The sequence below is a fragment of the Pogonomyrmex barbatus genome, unplaced genomic scaffold (assembly GCF_055798465.1).
Source record: "Pogonomyrmex barbatus isolate J1 unplaced genomic scaffold, ASM5579846v1 scaffold2, whole genome shotgun sequence".
In the NCBI taxonomy this organism is placed as follows: Eukaryota; Metazoa; Arthropoda; class Insecta; order Hymenoptera; family Formicidae; genus Pogonomyrmex; species Pogonomyrmex barbatus.
The window spans coordinates 18145650-18165982 of NW_028297116.1; the positions used below are offsets into that span (position 1 = coordinate 18145650).

Genomic DNA, 20333 nt, shown 5'->3' on the forward strand with positions numbered 1-20333 from the left:
CCGCCCTCTCTCTCTCTCTCTCTCTCTCTCTCTCTCTCTCTCTCTCTCTCTCTCATCCTTTTTCCCTCCTCGTCGACAATTAATCAGCCACTTTCCACTTTTCCGTGCGCGATGTCGCGATGCTTTGACCGCTTTTTAGCCACCAAATGTATATGTATGTGTGTGTGTGTGTGTGTGTGTGTGTGTGTGTGTGTGTGTGTGTGTGTGGGTGAGTGGGTGGGTGGGTGTGTGAGAGAGGCTCACCTCTTCACCCTCAAAGGTAAACGGTGATCTTTCGCATTTTCAAATTAATGAATTGCTCATAACAATTAGAAGATTTCGTTTCCTTAAATATAAATTTCTTTTAATAGATATTCAATAACAAATTTAATATTTGTAATTTTTTAAATCTATAAATTGTCAAAAGGAATAAGAATTTCGTACTGCGCTAATAATTCTTCAATTATTTTAAACAATATAATTTTAATAAATAAGTAAAAATTAAAGATATTAAAAAATTTTTTATTCTTTTGTACAATTTTATAACAACTACATATATGAATATTTTTCTGAACGCAGAAGAAATATTCTAAAGAGATTCTTGACGAAGAAGTTGAAATTTTATTAATTTGCGTATAGATTCATCCCTGCGGATTCTAGGGATCAAATATTAGAGATTATGGATTGAGTAGTCACGGTATTTAATCACCTGATCTCTTATATTTGCGGAATCGCAAACGTAGATCATTTTCGTGTGTACACACAATCTCGGACTCGCGAATTCATTAAACGTAATTTGCAGGAATTTCGATCATGTGTCTAAATGTGTAACATTCATAGCGGTCACATGTATAAATGTTCATTCTATTTATACATTCACATGTATAAATGTGTAACATGAATTTTCATAGATGAAATATAATTCCGCGTGTAAAACGCACAGGCATAATCTTCCAAAAGAGTATGAATATATTTTGCTACCCTTGTTTCAGATACATGGCGCGATGTGTGTATACCGGCCGTGATGTTTGGAGTAGCGAGAATTAATCTCTTTTTGAAACAAAATATACGACGACGAACGCTGCGGAAACACTGCGGACTTGAATAAACGTGGCCGCTTTTAAACACTCCGGACTCGATTCAACAATTTTATTATAGTCCGGAGATGATTTCCGACCTGACTGCGGCCTACTCGCAGGTATTTTTCGCGGTATTCTGTAAGTTTAAGTTTAAGTTTAATCCAGTGTCCGACTGCGTCCGCATGTAATATTTATCCGCATGCACACAAATATCGATCAGTTTGCGTGGTGGTATTATCGCGTACGCGCACACACTCGAGGGACATTTTCATAGATGTGTCACGAGAGAGAAAGCGGTTCGCGGGCATTAAATGCATTAACGTAACTGTTACATTTTGATCGGACTAGTCTAGTTCAGAATTATCCGCACTTCATGAACTTTACTTTATACGTGACAGGGTTGTCATGGAAGTTGCCGCAAGTTCCTAACAGACTTGCTATAATCGCAGGCCGCTTCCTGGGATCAACATAGAGTACCAATGTACGCGAATTGCATAATATTGTCTCGATATAATTCTACATTGTATTAAATTTTATTTTTAACTTTATTTATATCAATATCATCAGGAGAGCAACCCTAATTTTAATTATTTGTGCATTTTTTCGATTGGGTTGGATACATTTTTTTTATTTCTTTTTTCAATTGATGGTATTTATTGAATAATATGTAATATGAATAATTATTGTAATTATTGCAATTATAAAATATATTGAAGATGAAAAATTTTATTTGAAAAATGGCAAAAAACAATAATCAATACTTTGTTTAATAAAATTTTATTTAATAAAGTTTTTATAAAATTTGTCTTTTTAAATATCTTTAGAGAAGAAGCAATTTATATTGAACGTTTTATTTTGAAGAGAAATGAATGTTATACCTTTATCATCGAGAAAAAGAATTATTTGCATTTCTAATTCAAATTCAGGAATATTATTTTCTGAATATAAATCCTTTGCGGATATTTTTCTTTATTACAAGGAAAGCTTACAAAACTTGAACAAAATTGCAATATGACCATCCTCGGAAGAATCGTCGAGCTTGACCTTTCAGAAAGCGCTTTGGGAATCACGAAAGCTCCGAAGAAACAGATTTTTCTCCGACATGTATTCCCGAATAACTCATCGTTGGCAAGTAGAAACTTCATCTGTCTGTAAATTACTCGCTAAAAAAAGAAGAGTACGTACGGAAAACACTACCCGCCGAATACTGCAAATGAACCTCGAATTATAAGCCGGCGTGGAAAGTTGTTCGAAATTTCAAACCTGTCGAGATCGTTTACAAGGTAACCTTGCCGACCCAAATCCATCAGTTTTGAACGAAACTTTGCGAGTATATACAAAGTGATTTTATGCATAACATTTCACCTCACTTATGATTCATCAGAAGCTAAATTTATATGAGAGCTCCTCATAAGCTTATATGAGAGCTTTTATGAAAGATTATTTTCAAAATCGTGTGCCGTATCAAATTCTAGAAAAGGTCATTCCAAATTTTCCCTTTTCTATATATACATACTATATGTAAATAGACATACTTTTTAAATTAAAAACATTTTAAATTAAAAAAATTTTTACTATATTTTTTATATTAAATAAAACAAAATGCATCGAAATAAAAATTATTATTTAATGCGATCGTCAATAAGAAATAATTATGTTATGTTATACATTTATTAGCGATAAAATACGAATGTAATAATTTTATGTTAATTTTTTGTCATTTTATATTGTTTTTCGCATTTACGCATTGCTTACCGAATTCATATTTATATCACTGTTTGAATCGAATTAATTAATCAAACCCATGTTTGTATGAGATGTATGTGTACAAATATTTTAAATAACAATGAATACGAGATAAGTTACAAAGACATAATATGAATGTAATCCTTCGACGTTTAGCTTCCGCAGCGTTACCGAGGATCACTGTCGAGCCCTTGAATTTAATCCCAAGCTAGAAGGGTCAAACAAAGAAGGGAAGGAACTTACGCGTGAGGCAGACTTCCAATCAGGACTCGTATTAACCCGCCCGAAAGCCGCAAGGTTCCGTTGCCCCCACACGCTTCTTCTTAAAGTCAGTTTGTCACGAAGCGCGCGTTTGAACCGACGCTACCTCGACAGTAGTCTTTCCGGTAAATCCGCCTCGCAATAAAATGAAATATTTCGAGTTTATTACGTTTCTCATAAGATACAAGAGTTCTTAAAAGAAAAGAAGAAAAAAAAAAAAAGAAAAATATTGAAATCCATGAGTGTGTCGTATAACTTGGTGTTATTACTTTGCAATATTTTGCATAATTTCGCAATTTATTTTATGCATATTCATAGTTCATTAATTTTATCAATGTAATAATACCGCGACAATGCAGATTTATTGCGTTGTACCCATATAAAGTTCAGTACGAACGATTTTGAACAAGTCGTACACTTCAGTGAAGCCTGAACAAGCTATATTCTGTCTCATAATAATTGTCATTAAATGTGAAAATCTGCGGATGTTGTGTAGCATAACACGCGTCGTGGAAATTTCCTAGGACATTGGTAAGACCATTGTTTAAAATGAATTCTTTCATTTTCGAAAAATCCCATTTTCGCACAGAATGATAATATTATGTGTATTCACCAGAATGCATTTCATAATATATTTTTAATATTTAATATAATTTACTTTGAAAAATGCCATTAAAATTTTTTTTCATCATAAAATTGCTTTTACCTCGACATGAATTCCATCTCTCCTTCCTCGCATATTATCTGTTTTCGCGGTTTGTCGTTGCGAGATGAGCAAATAACACGTTTTTAATATTTTTATTCGCGAGTCCAGCATTAATCAAGCTCAAAATAATGTTACTAACACCTGACGCGAAATATATTTTTTCGCATACATTTGCAATATTGAAAATTAAATCTGCTACAATTAAAAGAGCTCGAATAGTTACTTTTGCAATATATATTTTTTTATAACAAATGTTTTTTTATAAAAAATTTTATTATTTTAATGCATTAAAAACTTTTTGTAATAAAGTTGTTAAAATTACACCGATTTTAATTCCTGTCGTAACGGGAGAAGCACACGTATTTCTTTTACAATTTTATTTTACTTTACAAGAAACTCAAAGAAATGTATTTAAAGCATCGCAAATAAAAGATAATAAATTAATTACACGATCAAACGGTTTTACGTATTAATTATTCACGTTATATCGGTTATAATCTCCTTATCTTTATGACAGTAATTTATTGCTCGCCGATGGATTTGTATTCATTTGACATTTATATGTCGTAATCGGTTTACGGGTTGTAAACATCATGATTAAGTATTCCGTACAGTCAGGTTTGACACAAATTTGAATGTACTCCGCTTCTTTACGGAAACGGAGCGCATTCAGGGAGGAAGAGAGTGTCTAGATAAATCATCCCTCGGAATATTTTCAGGTTTACTTTTTTTCCACTACGAGAGTTTGTACGATCTTGCATCTTCCTACTGGCCTCGTGGAGATAGTAAAAGAGCGAGGAATCGCTCGTTCTCATAATTGACCGCGACATTCCGCTGAAGTAGCGGCGCATAAATTTTTCAGTGGAATTTACGGTAAATGGGATCATAATCTCTTTGCTTTTACATCGCGGCCATGTTGCATTGAGGAATGCTGCGAAGCGTGAACTGCATTTTTTTTATCAAAGCTTTGAAAATGGAGCCTTAATATTATAATTTTATACACACAGGAATTATAAGAGACATTAAAGCAGTATTATAATATTAATAAATTAATTTAAATATATAATCATATTGACTATTTTATTATCAATAAATTACAAATGGAGATTACTAATTAAAATTTGTAGTAATATGTTAATAATTGTAGTAAAAAATTAAAATAAAAGTGATCTTGTTAAGCATTCCATTTTTTTTTGTAATAAATTATTATGTTTATTATATTTATTTATATTATCATACAAGTTTCTAATACAGATCGACTTTTTCAAGATTTATTTTATTTAAGATCTTTGAATTTTATTTAAGATCTTAGAATCAGAAGAGTATTTATATCGAAAGATATCCCGAGAACTAGAAAAATGATCCTGTTCGAAAGAGCGAATTCGTTGAGAACGTTGTGAAATTACACGATCTTTCGGTTCTACCTTTAGCAATGGCTAAATGTGTCTCTTTTATTGAACAAACCGAGGAGAAACACGTTAAAAGCATTTATCGCCGGAAGACCGATACGACAAACGTGACAACCCAAAACGTGGGAAGTAACAAGTATAGAATTTTTTAATCCTGAACAATTTATTTCTTCAATATAGCAGAATAATACATACAAAAGAATACACGTATATTTTATAGAAAAATTCGATTTTGTAATTAATCCCGCTTGTGTAAAATATTACATTTCTCCAAGATGTTTTTAATCTTAATTTTAATTCACGTTTGCTTATTTCGACCTTTTCCATAGACAAGATTTATTTTGTTGAACAATTGCGGTTAAAATTACTTAACGATAATATTCCATACAAAGCCCTTCTCATTTCTCTAGCCATTTTTACGCACGCGGTTGCCGGACTATCGGAATGATTATGCTATAATTAGTTGCCGCACGCAATGGCGTTTCTAATTTCTACCTACCTATCGCATGCGAGTAATCAGACTTAACAGCGTTACGCCGTTCAACGGATCTACCGATAATCAAAATGTTCTTTCCAAGATCCGATTAGTAAAGAGGTATTCACGTCGAGAGATGCTGCTAGAACGCATATATTTTATACCTTAGAAACATCGACGGAAAATCGAGCGAACCTCCAAAATAGCCTCGATGCGAACAGTTTTATAACGAACGTTCAAAATGCAAGACAATCGTCCTGTAACCCCTATTGATAATTTAATTTTATGTCATATTGGATTCTTTAATTGGAATTTAATCGAATTGATCGGATCGGGATAACCCGAAACGATCTCGCGGTGCTTGAAATCTCTTAATTTTTCATTAACCCAATTCTCGAGAATATGTTCTAATTAATAATATCGTCACACTCTTTCTGATACCGTATAGCATATTTCGTCAATTAATTCTTTTTAAACAATATTAGATTAATTGACAATTTGTCAATTAAAACAATTATCTTAATTACGCGATGTGCGTATTTCCTGAAACCCCACGGTGCGCTAGAGTAATTAAATAATGGTCGCCATTGTTTTATTTTTGCTTAGAGCTGAGAAAAATAAAAATGTTAAGATTATAGTTTTACATATTACATCAACAACATTATTATGTAACAGTGAGTCTTATCTTTATCCGCTCGTACGTTTTAATTAATTAATTTATTTTAAAATTATTACATTGTTCGATTTAACGAATTAAAATAGTACTAACAAAATAGTACTAATAAAATTAATAAAAAGATTGATTTAAATTTTACAATTATTATTACACTTCTTTATTATCAGAGTAAGACATCACAAAAGTCAAATGTATTAATTACAATATATACATTTTTAAGAATAAATTACTGAGTATATTACCTAATAGAAAATTCAGTTAAATAAATAGCCATATTTAGTTACGCAACACAGTAGAGTAACACAGTGATTATAATCAATGAATCAACCGTAATTACGTCGCAAAATATTCCGCTTTACAATAAGCTTAATTATCATCACAGGGCATAATTGCTCCAATTTATTTTGCCACATTGTGACATTCATCGTGTCCAGCATCTGTGGCTCATGGAACGCACCGTCAAATTTTTTCCGATGTTTTTCCTCCGATCCGCCAATGCGTCAACGATCAATATGCAATTTTTATTACGCAAACTCGATTAACAATTCAAACACGTACGAGCGGCGGCGGCGGTGAAGAGGCGGGGGGGGGGGAGGGGGGAATACAGCGACGAACAAATATTCAATCTAGCTCTATTTGTCCTTGTTGTTTACCCGGGAGTAGGAAAGTCACGACGGCGGGGAGACATAATTTGCAATTGTAACGGGTCGGTTACTTCCGACGAGTATCACGCTTTGCGGTGCGTGCTCCGCATTGACCATATACTTAGATCTTTTAAGTAGAGAACAGTCTACTTTGCGCCGCGTGCGTCACGATTGCGCGTTGCATTACGATTTAAAGCGCACGACTGCACAAAATCCGTGCGTTCTCGGGTGTAACGCGAGTAATAATTTAATTAGGATTGTTCCTCATTGAATATCGTTGTGGTGCGAAAGTGTACAGGTTGGATCAACGAGTTTTTCCGACATTCCTAAATTTTTACCATGTTCATATGACATACACATTTTTATTTTTTTATTATTCTTTTCATAATGTTGAACTATAAAATTAATAAAATAATGTTAGAAATTAAAATAGAAATTTTACATCATGTAAAATATCTATGAATTTCAAAATTTTATAATAAAAGTTTATTATAAAATTTATAAAATTTATAAAAAAGAGTAGTATGTATTATATGATATTAATATAAATGTGGTATTTATTTTTATTTTATTTATATTTTAAAAATAGTTTTTTGCAATAATTTTTAATTATAATCAATTAAATAATAAAGCAATTGTAATATATATTGGGAAAAGCACTTGAAGTCAAATAATTTTTTTTGTTTCGTATTAATACAAATATTTATTTAAAAAAGTATCGTCTTAATTAAAATTATTTTATTATCTTGATAGGTCATTAAGTTATTACAAAAATTAAATTATGTTCATATGTCCGATTGTTATTTAATAAAAAATGATCACAATATAACAACCGTTTAAAAAAATAATTTTGTCTCCTTTTGTAAAATATATATATATTATTCATATATCTACTAAAAGATATTAAAATTTTTTATAACAATGTTTTTATAACTCTTTTAGAATCTTAGAAAAAGAAAAAGAACGATGAAAAGTTTAGCTGCAATTTTGCACAAGAAAATCTTGCACATTATTCTTTTGATAAATTACTAATCATGAGAAATTCTTATACGATATGAAACAGAAGAAGTTTTTTTATATAAAAGAGGTCTTTATCCGATGTGAAAGCAATTTCTAATAAATTCAAGCCTATGCTTCCTTATCATAGATCGTATCGTACATCCTCGATTGACAATGGAATGCTTGGGGGATTCTTCCCAGAATCCTCATTCTCAACAAAATTATAATTCTAGGCACAGGCGCGGCCTCAAGAGGTCGAAATTCGAGATGAGCGACACTTCAATGTCTTCGCATTAATAAAAAACAAAGGAAACCGTTGAATTAGCTATCTTCCTCGCTATATATACACTATTATTTATAACAAAAATTTATTTAATTTTTTTCTAATATCAATCAAAGAATCAATAATTGATGATTAAAAAAGATTAAATAAATGTATTCTTTAACCCTTTCTTTACAATAAATTTTTCTTAGTGCAAGTTCAGACAAATATAAGTAATAAATTAAATGATAAACTAACAGATGTTCTGTTTAGTTTGATTAGACATGCAATTTAATTATGTTCGTTTATGAGCAGACGTTGAATTTACTCGTAATATCATAGACGCATTTAGAAGATGTTAGGAAAATCGACTACCCGACGAATTAACTAATTAAATGCGCATGCGACCGACATAGACATGGAGTTCCATTAACGGAGAAAATATCCGTGTTTGAATAGTTGAATTTCATCCTGCGACCTAGCTATTAAACTTTTGATATTCAAGGGGCGAGCATAAATCCGCATGACTCAGGCAGTTGCGATTCGAGTTTAAAATTAACTAATCCTCCTGTTCGCCCACAAACAACGATATATACTAATTACGTATAGGAAATTTAAGAGAAAAATACACTTCTCGAGTGTGTGAATTATCTCTCAAAATATCACATATTATCTCGTCATGTCCAATAAATTGTACATGCTTTAGCAGATACAACTGAAAACAAGCAAATTAATGTATATCACATTTATTTTTTTTAGTATGATTTACTCAGGATTGATATCACAATGCAATTTTTATTCATTAAATCATTTTAGCTTTTTCTTATTGATTTAATAATAGGATAATTCTTGCATTTAATTTTGCATTTATACAATATTTTTAAATTTTATTTTTATTATATCCATATAAGCCAGGTGTATTGTTAAAAATTAAAACAATAGCAGCTTAATGATTTTGCTATGACAATATCAATTACGGAACTTTTTTAATTTTAATTTTTTAACTTTGGGAACTTTTGATTCTAAAAATTTTAAAACCTGACTTGATATAAAGAAAGTTAGCAATTCTTCGTTATAATAAGTTTATAAGAATAAAATTGCACAATAGATATAACAAATTTAAAATAAAAAAATTATTTATTTTTCGTCACATTGCTTAATTGGTTTTTTTTTATTAATACCGAAACTTTACACGGTAAAAAGAACAGTCGATATAATTTAATAACCCCGATAGCTGTTAAGAGGGCAAGAGTGGTGAATTTTTCGTTTTAAGTTTCCAACTGAATGAGTCCCAAGTTTGACGAGGCCGACTGGGAGGCCGATCGAAATTATCGAAGCAAGAGGCTCGCGAGCGGATGTAGCACCAGATTTTTTTACCACGAAAAAAGAAGCATTCCGATCGCTCCCAACTAAAGCTGATGGAGAATATCCTGTCAGATACAACACACGATTCTACCAATTCAGTTGATTATCGAGCGTGTAGCGGTCCCGAATATATGCGAATGTATGTATATACATCGACACACACACACACACACACACACACACACACACACACACACACACACACATACACACACACACACACACACACGCGCGCGCGCGCGCGCGCGCACACAAACGTGAGAAACCCGTTATTGGGAACAGTAGTACTCCAGTTTCCAGTTTCCAGTTAAAGCTCTATGAACATAAACGCATTTGTTCTTATTCTTTTATGAGGAAAGAGAGAAAGAGAGGGAAGAGGGAGAGAAAGAGAACCGATATATATGCGCATTTTATCACTATATCATATATCTTATGTACAATGAAATTGCTTGGCTATCGCTTGGTCTACGAGCGTCCGACGTGCATATTCGATTCTCATTCAAAACCCGAGTTACGATCGCCGAGGTATAAATATCGCACTTTATCACGTTTGTTTATGTAGGTTCCAATATGCATCGATCTAACGTACATAGTTAGTTACGTGAAGAAAAATTTTAAGATTAATACAAACTTAGTTTTTTTTTTCCTTTCCGGAAAATATAAGCTATATAAGCTTTTAATTAAGAAACGGCTAGAAATGGCAATAAATTTTAACGCTCTCAGGGACAATCTTGATTTAACTAGATTTTAAATGATATCTCAATTTGAAGTTTACTTAAAATTGAACATTAAAAGATTGTGAAAAAGGGCAGCGTTTGATTAAATACTTGGAAATAAATCCTCCAGATATTTAGAAATTCGTACAACGATGAAAACAGAAACACGAATTTCGTAGCAATCGTTCGTAGCAATCTACAATTTTACTTCCGTCATAATTGCATTTAATAATAATAATAATATCAATAATAATAACAATAATAATAATATAAATGCTTTTATTTATTATCTCAGTCTATTAATGCAAATATATATCGTTTTATTGACGATATTTAAATATTCTCAGAGCGCATCATTGCATCTGCGGCGACAAAACGGTTAATTACAGATGAATAATAATGAATGTATTATGTATTATACTCCGTTTCTATTGACCTCTCGCGGTGCAGTGTTCCGGACATAATATGATCCGAATATTCCGGCATGCTCCATGGAGAGATGACGTTCAAATGCTCTCGGGGCGCGTTATTATGGTAGCCGCCAGGGTAAAAGGATTAATTACGTGGAAACGCTTTCGGGCGTCTTTTCGAACGAGAAGCGGTGTTCTCTCCCTCTCCCCCCCCCCCTCTCTCTCTCTCTCTCTCTCTCTCTCTCCCACTCGTCGGAGGGCGCACGTTTACGATGTCGCGGCCATCGGAGATTATGCGATTAACCTCGAGATTATACCGTCGTCGGAGATCCTTCTCGGGGCCGCTGCCGAATGCCGTCGCCGCGGTGTTTTTCGAACGCAGCCATTGGTCCCGCGAAACTTGGGGGCCCCCTAAGTACGGAGCACGAAGTAGAAATTAGATTTTTTCCTCGAGGGCCCCGTTTCGTAGCGCGAGCATATTTAGCAATAAAGCCGGTAGGTTTCAGGAGCAGAGGCTAGACATATAATTAGAGCGGGGTATATCTCGTGAGAAAATGCTCCGACGCATAATGGCTGCGGGTCACGGAACCGAAGGGGGTTCTTCTCTCTCGGTCGGAGGAGCTGAGCCTCTCCTCTCCTCTCCCCCTCCCCTTCCTCCCCCTCCCGCCCTCTTGTTTACACGTGAAATCCGTCGGGCGTGGATTCAATTCATAAACCACGGCATACCGTGTGGCGGCGACCGGCCACATTGTGGCCAACGCCGCAGAATCCAACGTCGTTTGTTGTTGTTTGTGCAATTTCACAATTGCTCCGATATTACATCACATTTTTACACCCCGGCTGCGCTCAATCGTATATGTTACAAACAGGCGCGTGCAGAAAAATATTCAAAACAATATCTATCTCGCAAAATATTTCAATTGTAGAATGCCATAACTAAATGGATTTGTTATTGTTAAATTAATAAAGAAATAATACTTTGATTTTATATTATAGCTTGCAACGAAAGAAATTTTTTTACGTTTTATATTGCATAATCTATTCTTCTATCTTTGCAGAAAATGCAGACGAAAAATGTGAATCTACCACTACGTGATTACGAGGTGAGTGTAAATTATTCTATTCTATGAAAATTTATTATTTAATTAAGTATTAGATGAATTTATTTAATTGACCACTACCAGAGAAAAGAAATGAGAAAAAATGAACAAGTTAACTTTATAAAATCTTTTTAAGTTTACAATCTTTGAAACTTTCTTATATATTGCTAAATCGCGCGAGATGCAGTTACGCAGTAAATGTGTTATAAAATTCATTGTCGAATAAAGTTTTCAAACATTTTCACTCGGGCTTTAATTTACGTGTGTTCTATCCTATATGTGTTGCAGAAACGCCAGCTTGACTACCCGACTGGAAGTAAGTAAGCTTTTATCCGTTAAACTATCTTCTCTCTCTCATTTTAAGCAAGAGGAAAGGCAAATTTTTGTGTCAATTTTCCCTTTGAAAATTACATACAAAATTGCGAAGCAGAAAAAAAACGAAAAATTCAACGCACCTGTATTGCATATTTAATAAGTATAAAAACTGTAAATTCCATTTATTATAAAATATCTCTTTATACAAGCTCCTCCTTTATTGAAAAAATTGTACAGATACATATTGCGGAAAATTTAAATTGATTCTTCTTAAATTATTTTAAGTTATCTTAAAGTTGTTTTTTATGAAGAAAGAAATATTTTTTCATTTCCATTAAAAAAAAAATACCATTACGCAAAACACCGGTAAGGTAGAAAGCTTTAAAGAAAACTTTACTCGGCCATAATCGGATCCCATAAAGTCAGCTGTAACATACACATGCAATTCACGTCATAATTAAATATTTGCACCATCACCGAGGAAACTTAGAAATAAATCATAACCGACATCCGATCTAGCGAGTGACTCGCGATATTATTAGCATTCCGAATGCAATTAACTTACGCCGCGACTCGTAACTCATGCCCGCCGGGGAACGCGTTTGCGCCACATAATTTCCTATTAGAGCTTTTATTAGAGCTAGAGAGATCGAGGAAACCTCGTGATCGATAAGGCAGAGATCTCGGAAGCGATCTCGCTGCGCGTAAAGATCATCGAACTCAGCAGAGGCCCCTTCGTTTCTGATGCGTGCAAGACAAGACCAAGATTCCACCTTGGCGTTCGCCGTAGACCGTGGCGGTAATTTTTAGGTGGAACGGAAATTTATTATTATGTCGGACTACAATTCTGGTTGCATTAACGATCACGGAAGATGAGCTCTCGATCCTCGCGATAATCGATTCGATTCGAAGAATTTAATTATGCTGTTTATCGTACAATACAGGGCAGGGATTGATATCGTTTTAATCATGGTACTAGAATTCGTCGCATCATTAGTGCTTGATATTGAATATTAAAATTCGTATATAACGACGCGATGTTTCGCAATATGATTAATTACAGTGCGATTTACGTACAGATAAATTAATAATCAACGTTACGCGATCACGCCTGGGAGTATTAAATTGTTCCACGTTCCCGATTCGTTACTCGTTATTTGTTCCACAACTACGAGCTCACAGCTATCTTTTTATACTTTTTATTATGCTATTACAGCAATGCAATACAATACGGTACTTGCAGTTTCGCCTATAATCCGAGGAAATAACAATCGACCATAAATGTTGAGTCAGCTTATATGTATGCTGATTTTCCCAGCACTTGTATCTGCATACAAAGCGATAAAAATTATCATGCCTACGCCCTTTTATTAAAATCATTATTTTACGCTCTCTTAATAAATATTTTGTAGTTTAATTTCAAGTCTTTTTGTAATTATATTTCATAGAAAGTGGTAAAAAAACGGGATAATCTATATTTAATTCCCACATTTCAATTTAAAGAAATGCACATAAAAAGAATCATTTTAATTAATGATTTTAATCTCCTTAATATATTTTTAGCTTAATATATTTTTTCATCAAGTTCGAGATACGTCAGGAAAATTTCAGAGCTAATCTATATTCTTAGACGTGACAAGAAATACATACAAAAATTTAATAAGATAAGATAAATTCAAGTCTCTTTGACTTCTTCATTTTGGTCTAATGGCTAATGATTAACATAACGAGCAATCTTGTCCAATCTGATCCTTCAAACTATCTTGTGCTTAGCACACTATTTCACGCACACTGGTAAAGTAGAAAACTTTAACGGGGCCCGGATCTCCGTAAGAGGATCATCGGACTCAACAGAGGCGCCTCCGTCCTTCCTCAGGTCCGCGGAGGAGAACGCTCGGATTCCGTTCATTCGCCATAAACCTTGTCCGTAGCTCGCCGGGTGCGGTGGGACCGGTCGAGACAAGGAGAGGAGAGGGTTCGCTGCCTTTTCTCCTGGTATCCACCTGGCGTCTCACCTGAGGCACCTTCAGACAACCAAGTCGGTCCGCGAGCGCGGTGCGTGTCCTCTCCTCGGACTATTCTCACGAGCCATCGTCTTGAGAAAATTTCGCGGCAAACGTTTCCTTCCATCGTCCATCGGAGTTTGCACGGAAAGAAAAAGGCATCTTCGCATTCGGCCTTTGAATTCTTTGCGGTTTCTGCACGGACCGTCGGCGGTCTCTCGCTCGCGAACGGTGAATCATCGCGAGGACGATTCTGGAGGAGGACTTGCGTCTACGAGACATCGATGGGACTCGCGAGCTTGGCGAACTCGCGCGGAAAATGTGCGCGAAAAAGGAGTGAGGGACCGCTGTAGGAAACTCGTCGAATCGAAAGTCGTTATCGAAAAGGATTTCGTCGTCAGCGAAACTCTGTTCGCGCGCGAGTGACGCGTATATAATAAAGGTGCTGCGCTCGTTAAAACGTCAGGCATTCACGCGAGTGTCGAAGGGAGATACTCTCCGCGCCTCGGAAAACCGGATTTTTACGTGTGAAGAACGTGCTCGGAGGGAGAGGCAGAGAGAGAGATGCCTCTTCGTCGGCTACTGGAAAATCCTGCTTGCCTATCCATACTTGCGTTCAAGGACGACCGAGTAAGACGTGAAATTGCAGTCGCTCTGGAATTACCATTGTGAGTTCAATGATTTCTCCTTCGAGGAAGCACGATGTAAAGAATGTTCTGTATCTTTGTATATCTTTGCATATTGCCGCGAGGATTATATGATTTTACGAAAAAACATTTAGAAGAATATTGGTCATTCTTACATAAAAAAAAACTACGTAATTATATAATTTTATGAATAATAATTAAGAATAATCATTAGTTTTAATGACATTTTTTGACAAATTTAGAATGAGAGATATTTGCAAGATATTTTTGAAAAGAAACTTTTTAATATTTAAAATTTAAATATTTTAATAATAAAATTCCAAGTTTTGTTAAGAATTTAAAAAATATAGTATAATGTTTTATTTGTTAATTAAACTTAAGAAGCTAACTGACTATATTTTAGTTAAAGAAACATCGATTTCAAGATGGATAAAATCTCTGCTATTAAAATTAAAGTTGACCTTATTACATTATTTAATATTTTAACGCATTCATATTTACATAAATCCTAAACTTTCTATAGATGATGGGGAATAAGACAGAGTTGGTACCATGGGAAGATTATAATAAGATGAATTTTTTATCATCAGGTTTGCATAGGAGATTAGATATGATATAGCCCAAAACAGAATATAAATCTGTAAACAATACAAAAAGAAAAAAGAGAGAAAAGATATTCAAAATCTTTTTCAGACTATATCAGATTTCTCATGCAAATTTGAGTGTAAACAATTTATTTCATTTTAATTTTCTCATACTTCATAATTCTTCCTTATTTCCCATAGTCCAGTTTAAACAAGAAAAACCGAAAGGTAATAAAAACAGGCAACGTAACAACAAAGCAAATAATCGCGGACAAAAATAATCATCGATCGATAATGATCGATAAGTATCAACGTGAGAAATAAATGAAGTAAATAAATAACAATTAACAAATGAATATATTAGAATTAATAATAGATACGTTTGAGAGAAGCGCAAATTATTTGCATTAATTACGCTTTCATTATTAATGGAGGCGTTTTATCTGAATTAAATAGAAATTAAATGAATAATACAGAGAGGGACGCGGAGAGAAATATTGTAAATAAGAGAACATTTTAATATTATGACAAGTCATTTTCTTTGAATAACTTTTAAGAATTGTCTATTTTATCTCGATTAACCAGGACTGCCAATCGGTTAAGCTGTTTGAATTATTAACACGCGACGATTGAGGTTTTCGCCATTACTTTTCCAAATTATGCGTCGCACGAGAAAAAAATGCAGCGATACATATTTATCGTGTCCGTCACGGATGCCGACAGCATATTTTCGACTCTCCCGCGGCGATTATCCGTAATCTACTGGCACGAATCCCGAACGGCGATGTGCTGGCCGCGATTCGATCGACCACTTATATAAATCCCGTTTCGAGGACGTATTCGGATTTATGGATTTATTAATATTTGCCCGCGGGAGAGAACCCGTTTTTCTTCGTCACCTGTGCCGATGACGTTATTCCGATCGCGACTTCTGCCGCGTAATGCGACAGGGAAATACGATCGCTCTCATGAAATGCATTTTCTAATCATCGGAAACCTGAAACTAAAGTTATTAATATTTCCTGAACGTTTAAGATCGAAAGCTGAATTAACATTCGACGATATATCAAAGCGTTGTTAGAAGTGTTATATAACTATATACAGCAACAGGATACACGCTTTTAAATAGTATCATTAAATATTTATCTTCTTTCTTTATCTTTAAAAATTTTTCTATAGACGCGCAGGTCTCATAAATCAAAGTGCGTTGTGTAGATACTTAATGATACTCTTATCGACACTATTGTGCTATTCCTCTCGATGTTAACATGATAAAACATCGATATTAGCAACATTAACGAGACCGACGCTTGATCGCGCGCCATGTTCCCTGTAATTATCGTTTAATTATGATAAATCGGTTTTATGTTCTCGGAGTTTGTTATGGAGCAGTTTCGCGCGATAAATTTGCCGCGACGAACTCTTTGTTGTACAAAAGAAAGAACGCGCGGATTGCGTACACTTGAACAAAATCTGCCGTCTTGAGCACCATCGCGAGTGGCTTTGACCTGGCATATAAAACATTACGTGCACGTGCAAACTCACGCAGGTTGTGCACGCAATTACATGTCAATAGCCGAGTTCTCTCGCGCTCATTCACCTGTTCCCAGATCGTTTCCCCGTCCCGTCAGAATCTTTTGCATCTTGCTCGTTGCTATTCGATGTTACATTTGCCCGTCGTTCACTTTCCTGACCTCCTTTCACGCGGAAAGTTATTTTTACTTTACCCTATTAATCGATGCTTTTCCCCACGCTACCTAAGCGTTTCTCGCTTTAATTACGAACGCATTTGTTTGATTTATGAGACATAGACCCTATATGAATTAAAATTAATTACATGCGATATTAAAATAATTTAAGATAATTTCTAATCCGACAGATTATGCGACGGATAAAATTCTGATTTCTACAAAATTGCTTTTGACAGTGGCAATTTGTTGCCATTGGACACGCCGTATTATTCCTACAAGCGCGGACACATAATTAGCATTTGCTAATCTCGCTAATATGTTACGCGTCATTAGTTTAAGGCGTTAAATTGTAACGGGACGTACGAGATGTCGAACACATTTCTCACTCGGTAATCGCGTATGAAACCACAATCGTAACAACGCGTGAAGTAAACAAAGTTAAACTCGCCACGATGAAATTGTTACTAAATGGTTTAGCAAAAGCATGAAATTTATTTCTCGACATGGGAAACGGGAGATAACTGAGTATATGTCGGTACATGATTCGACATATATAAATCTCAATATTGGACCGATAAAATAATAAATGCAATAAACAATAATAAACGCGCTGCATATTAAGAGAATCAAATCAGTAAAAACAGTTTTGAGAATTCTCTCAATATGAATATTCCCTGGAATATCAACTGGAGTTTATCAGTAAAAAAATCATCGAAATATAAAAAAATGTACGATAAACAAATAATTAAAATATTTATGAACATATGCGTGTACGAGGGACATGAAAATTTGAAATTCAAATGGCGATGACGCGAAAGAAAACCAGTTCGATATTGAATTGCAGTCAGTAAAAGTAAACTTTACTGGCGCTAAAGCATAGAGTTGTTCTTTATTGCCATGCTCTCTCGGTGCCGGTTTAATTAAGGCGCGCGCCAACTTCCACGTGAAAAACGCGACGATTGTATAATTCGAGTCGAAGTAAAGGAAACGCCTTATGAGTGCTGAAAAGATTTATGAATTACATTTCATATGGTTTACGTTGCGTACAGTCGTTTTGAAAAAGAAAATTACATCTGCCTTCATTTATTTAGCGTTCCAAGAGGAACCGTTATAATATATGACGCTTTATATCGACAAGTATTTCAAGATGAAAGTTTGGATACATTGGCGAGTAATGCCGTTTTCCGATGTTATTTACTATATCCAGGATTAAAATTTATTATCTGTAAATACGAAGCAAGTTTGTGATCTGTTTCAGGAAGTGAGTCAATTACACAAATAGTTTTCAAAAAGTAAGAAGACTTGCTCTTCAATTTACAAGATATTGTTTAACGACATCTCGTCGTAAGTCGTTCTTGTTATTTTTACTGGTATTCAAATATATCATAAGATTGAGGATACCAGATATGAAAATATTCCTGCTTGTCGTTAATGATGCGTAAATTGACTGGTTTGGTGGCACGAATCACGTTTCAGCGTCTTCTCTTTGTTGTCCCGGAACGCACTCGATTGAATCGCATTGTGGGATAAACTCTAGTACAGTTAGCTTCTAGATAGATCAATTTATCATCAAATCATCGTTGTGCTAAGCGAGGAACTGTGTCAGAAAAATTGATGTAAATCAATGTGAGCGAACGGTGTCTCGTTTGAATTGTTGCAAATCTAGACCGATTCTGCTCTTTTTGTTCGAATTTTTTTAAATTTCTGTCGCGGTCGGCTTTGTGGTCAAGATATGAATACAGTGTTTTGTGATATTCTTGTTATCTTTTTATCAATTTCACATTTTATAAAAAATAGCTTAATTAAGAATCCAACTTTTATATTTTATTTATCTTTTTATATTATATATATTTTTTATTAATAAATAATTATAGAAAAAAAAAATATTATTGCGAAAATATTGAGAAAAAAATTTATTTGAAAACAGAAAATTAAAATTAATTTTTTAAAAGCGTAACAATTTTTGCTTCAATTATTAACATTTTCGATGTATTTTTAAAACAGAAGAAAAATTCCTTTAGCAGATATTCACGTGTTAGAGAAACAGATTTTTAAAAGGGAAATCAAAATTATGTAAAAATAGTTTCTTTGTGGCTGACCTAAATTTGTCTCGGGTCAGAGATTAAAGCACGAGCTGACGGCATTAAATTAGTAAGCATGTCGCTTACAAAGTTGCTGAACTTCATGCCCGGCTTGCCGGGACAAAATACGTACTGGTTGCACCGCCGCACGCTAAAGCACTAACGACGGTATGTCCGCTACTCTATACGACCGTCTAATTAATTACGAGTGGGCGAGGAGCGTCGACTAGCGCGAATAACGACACGTAGACCAAGAATAGCCGAATGGTATTCGGCGCGCAAAGGGCATCGCGAAGGGAATTAAAGCGTCCTCGCCGTCTTGTTCGCGACACTGCGATTCAGAAAGCGGCTTCCTGCGGCGTCCAGTTGCGGCTTTATTACGATCTACTCCTCACAGTGGATTTATAAATCCGACGCCTACATTACAGTCTTTGTAATTTTATTTAGAATTTATATGAAAGAACTGGCTCATTGTTTTAATTTGACATGAAGAATGCAGGTACACGCGTCGCTTCCGCATTACGTGAGTACAAATGTTTCTAGAACTATTACGTGAGAAACTAGGAACTTGCTTTGATTTAGTCAACTTAAAACCAAGAGCTTTAGCTTCCGCTCTTTCCTGCAAATTACATAAGTAGATTACGAATAATCTCTCTAAATATTACTTGAATTATTTTTGTTTAAATTAGATTTATGAAAAACTTGAAACATACATATATACTGAAAAAGATTAAGAGAAAGTTTTATTTAAATATTATAAAATTAAAAATTTCAATTTTGCAAATTACTTAATCTCATAAACTGTAATAATGTGTGAACTCTGTTTCTCTAATGTATAATCATCTGCAAAAGAAATATTTTTATTCTTTTTTAAAAGTACGATTAAAATTAAAGCATTATTAACAATTTAAGCCACAAAAATCATCGTTTATTTATGTATGTTTCCAAAATTCAATTTTAAGATTGAAAACAAAAGATTAAAATATTAACATGTTAATATTTATAATATATTAACATTTTAACCTTTTGTTTTCAATCTTCTTAAAATTGAGTTTTAGAAAACATACATGAATAAAGTATCTTTCACGGATATGATTATCCCAATAAATTCTCGCGCGTGGCGTGAAAATCAGCCTAATTTCTCCTCGAGAATATATCCTCGCCATAGGCGTCTCTTGATATCCT

The 20333-nt window shown here is 34.2% G+C and overlaps 1 protein-coding gene across 2 annotated transcripts in view; it reads left to right on the plus strand.

Annotated features, from left to right (window-relative positions):
• The first annotated feature begins 3531 nt into the window (after positions 1 to 3531).
• Positions 3532 to 20333, plus strand: part of LOC105431139 (uncharacterized) — a 60447-nt gene continuing 43645 nt past the window's right edge. The window contains exons 1-3 of one of the 2 annotated variants that reach the window (XM_089076571.1): positions 3532 to 3596; positions 11786 to 11830; positions 12116 to 12143. In XM_089076571.1, the coding sequence (XP_088932697.1) occupies positions 11789 to 11830; positions 12116 to 12143 (70 nt within the window). In that variant the 5' untranslated portion in view covers positions 3532 to 3596; positions 11786 to 11788. Of the gene's footprint in view, positions 3597 to 11785; positions 11831 to 12115; positions 12144 to 14126; positions 14814 to 20333 lie in introns of those variants that run through there. The other variant, XM_089076573.1, reaches the window with a different exon arrangement.